At 39.4% G+C, this 1,171-nt stretch overlaps 1 protein-coding gene across 1 annotated transcript; it reads right to left on the bottom strand.

Moving 5' to 3' along the window:
- Positions 1 to 586: 586 nt before the first annotated feature.
- PCYB_007490 (hypothetical protein) lies at positions 587 to 1,033 on the bottom strand (the record flags this gene model as incomplete). The annotated part of the gene is made up of 2 exons (XM_004228167.1): positions 587 to 691; positions 872 to 1,033. 2 exons carry the CDS (start codon positions 1,031 to 1,033, stop codon positions 587 to 589), a joined length of 267 nt encoding a protein of 88 aa, XP_004228215.1.
- Between the last annotated feature and the right edge of the window lie 138 nt (positions 1,034 to 1,171).

The following is a 1,171-nucleotide window of genomic DNA, read 5'->3' as shown; positions in this document are numbered from 1 at the left end:
TAATTGTCCTCACGATTTACTTGAAAATGTTTTTTTTTTTTTTTTTTTTTTTCCATTTGTTGTTAATCACAAAAATGTCATATCGGACGGGGAAAAGTTGATTCATTTTAAAAAAAGAAAAATGAGCCAGCTGGCAGAAAAGCAAACCCTGAATTGGGGCTTAAAAAATACTACTAAGGCACAAATTTGCTCAAATGACAGAGGGACCTCTTTGTGTAGGTTCCCAATTGGTCACACGAAACACGCACTCAGATAAGGTAAAAATAAATAAAACAAAACAGTAAAACGAAAAGGTAGACAAAACGGTAAAATAAAGCGCTAAAATCAAGCACTAAAATCAAGCACTAAAATCAAGCACTAAAATAAAGCGCTAAAATCAAGCACTAAAATATAGCACTAAAATCAAGCACTAAAATCAAGCACTAAAATAATGATAAGAAATGATAAAATAAATAGTAATTTTTTCTTGTGGCTCACCGTGTCCTGGCGATCGGCACAAACAAATCGCATTTTGCCAACAGGGTCCACAGACCCAATTGACTCCCTTTCAGTGATCCATCTAGCCATCATTCTGTTATATTTCCTCTCAATTATGGTTGTCTTGCACATCTTCTGCTTCCGAGGCGTGAACCCTCTCATGGTTCTCACGATCGTCCTCTTCAAATTCCTGGTCTAGGCCTCTCTGTTCATGCTTTCATAAAAAGAAAAAGTGGAGCGGGTGAGTTAGCGTGTTTGCAAATCGGCGTGTTTGCAAACGGTGTGCTTTCAAATGGTGTACTTTCAAACGGTGTACTTTCAATCGGCGTGGTGGCGAATCGGCGTAAGCGCGTCACACCCATGTATAATACGCCCCCTTTTTTGTATGCATTACCTCCAGCAGGCGAAAACTGATTAGGTACAAGAAAAAGTACATGATAACGCTTACCGCAAAAATGATCCCTTTCGTGCTTGCTCTGTCAAATTGCACGGTCCCTACCCTCTTAAAGTGGTCTACCATCCCCCCAGTAAATATCGGAATTATTCCCCTTGGCATGTCTGTACAGGTTGAATAAAATTAGCGTTAGTAGGTTAAGTAATTTTTTTTTTTTTCAGGAGAGGGGGGGTGCGATTGCCTTTCCAGCTAAACGTCTTATTCTGCAAGTGAGCCAATTGAATCACGCGTGAAGAAAAA

This window comes from Plasmodium cynomolgi (genome assembly GCF_000321355.1).
Source record: "Plasmodium cynomolgi strain B DNA, scaffold: 1328, whole genome shotgun sequence".
Classification (NCBI taxonomy): domain Eukaryota; phylum Apicomplexa; class Aconoidasida; order Haemosporida; family Plasmodiidae; genus Plasmodium; species Plasmodium cynomolgi.
This window is presented reverse-complemented; position numbering and strand designations above follow the sequence as displayed.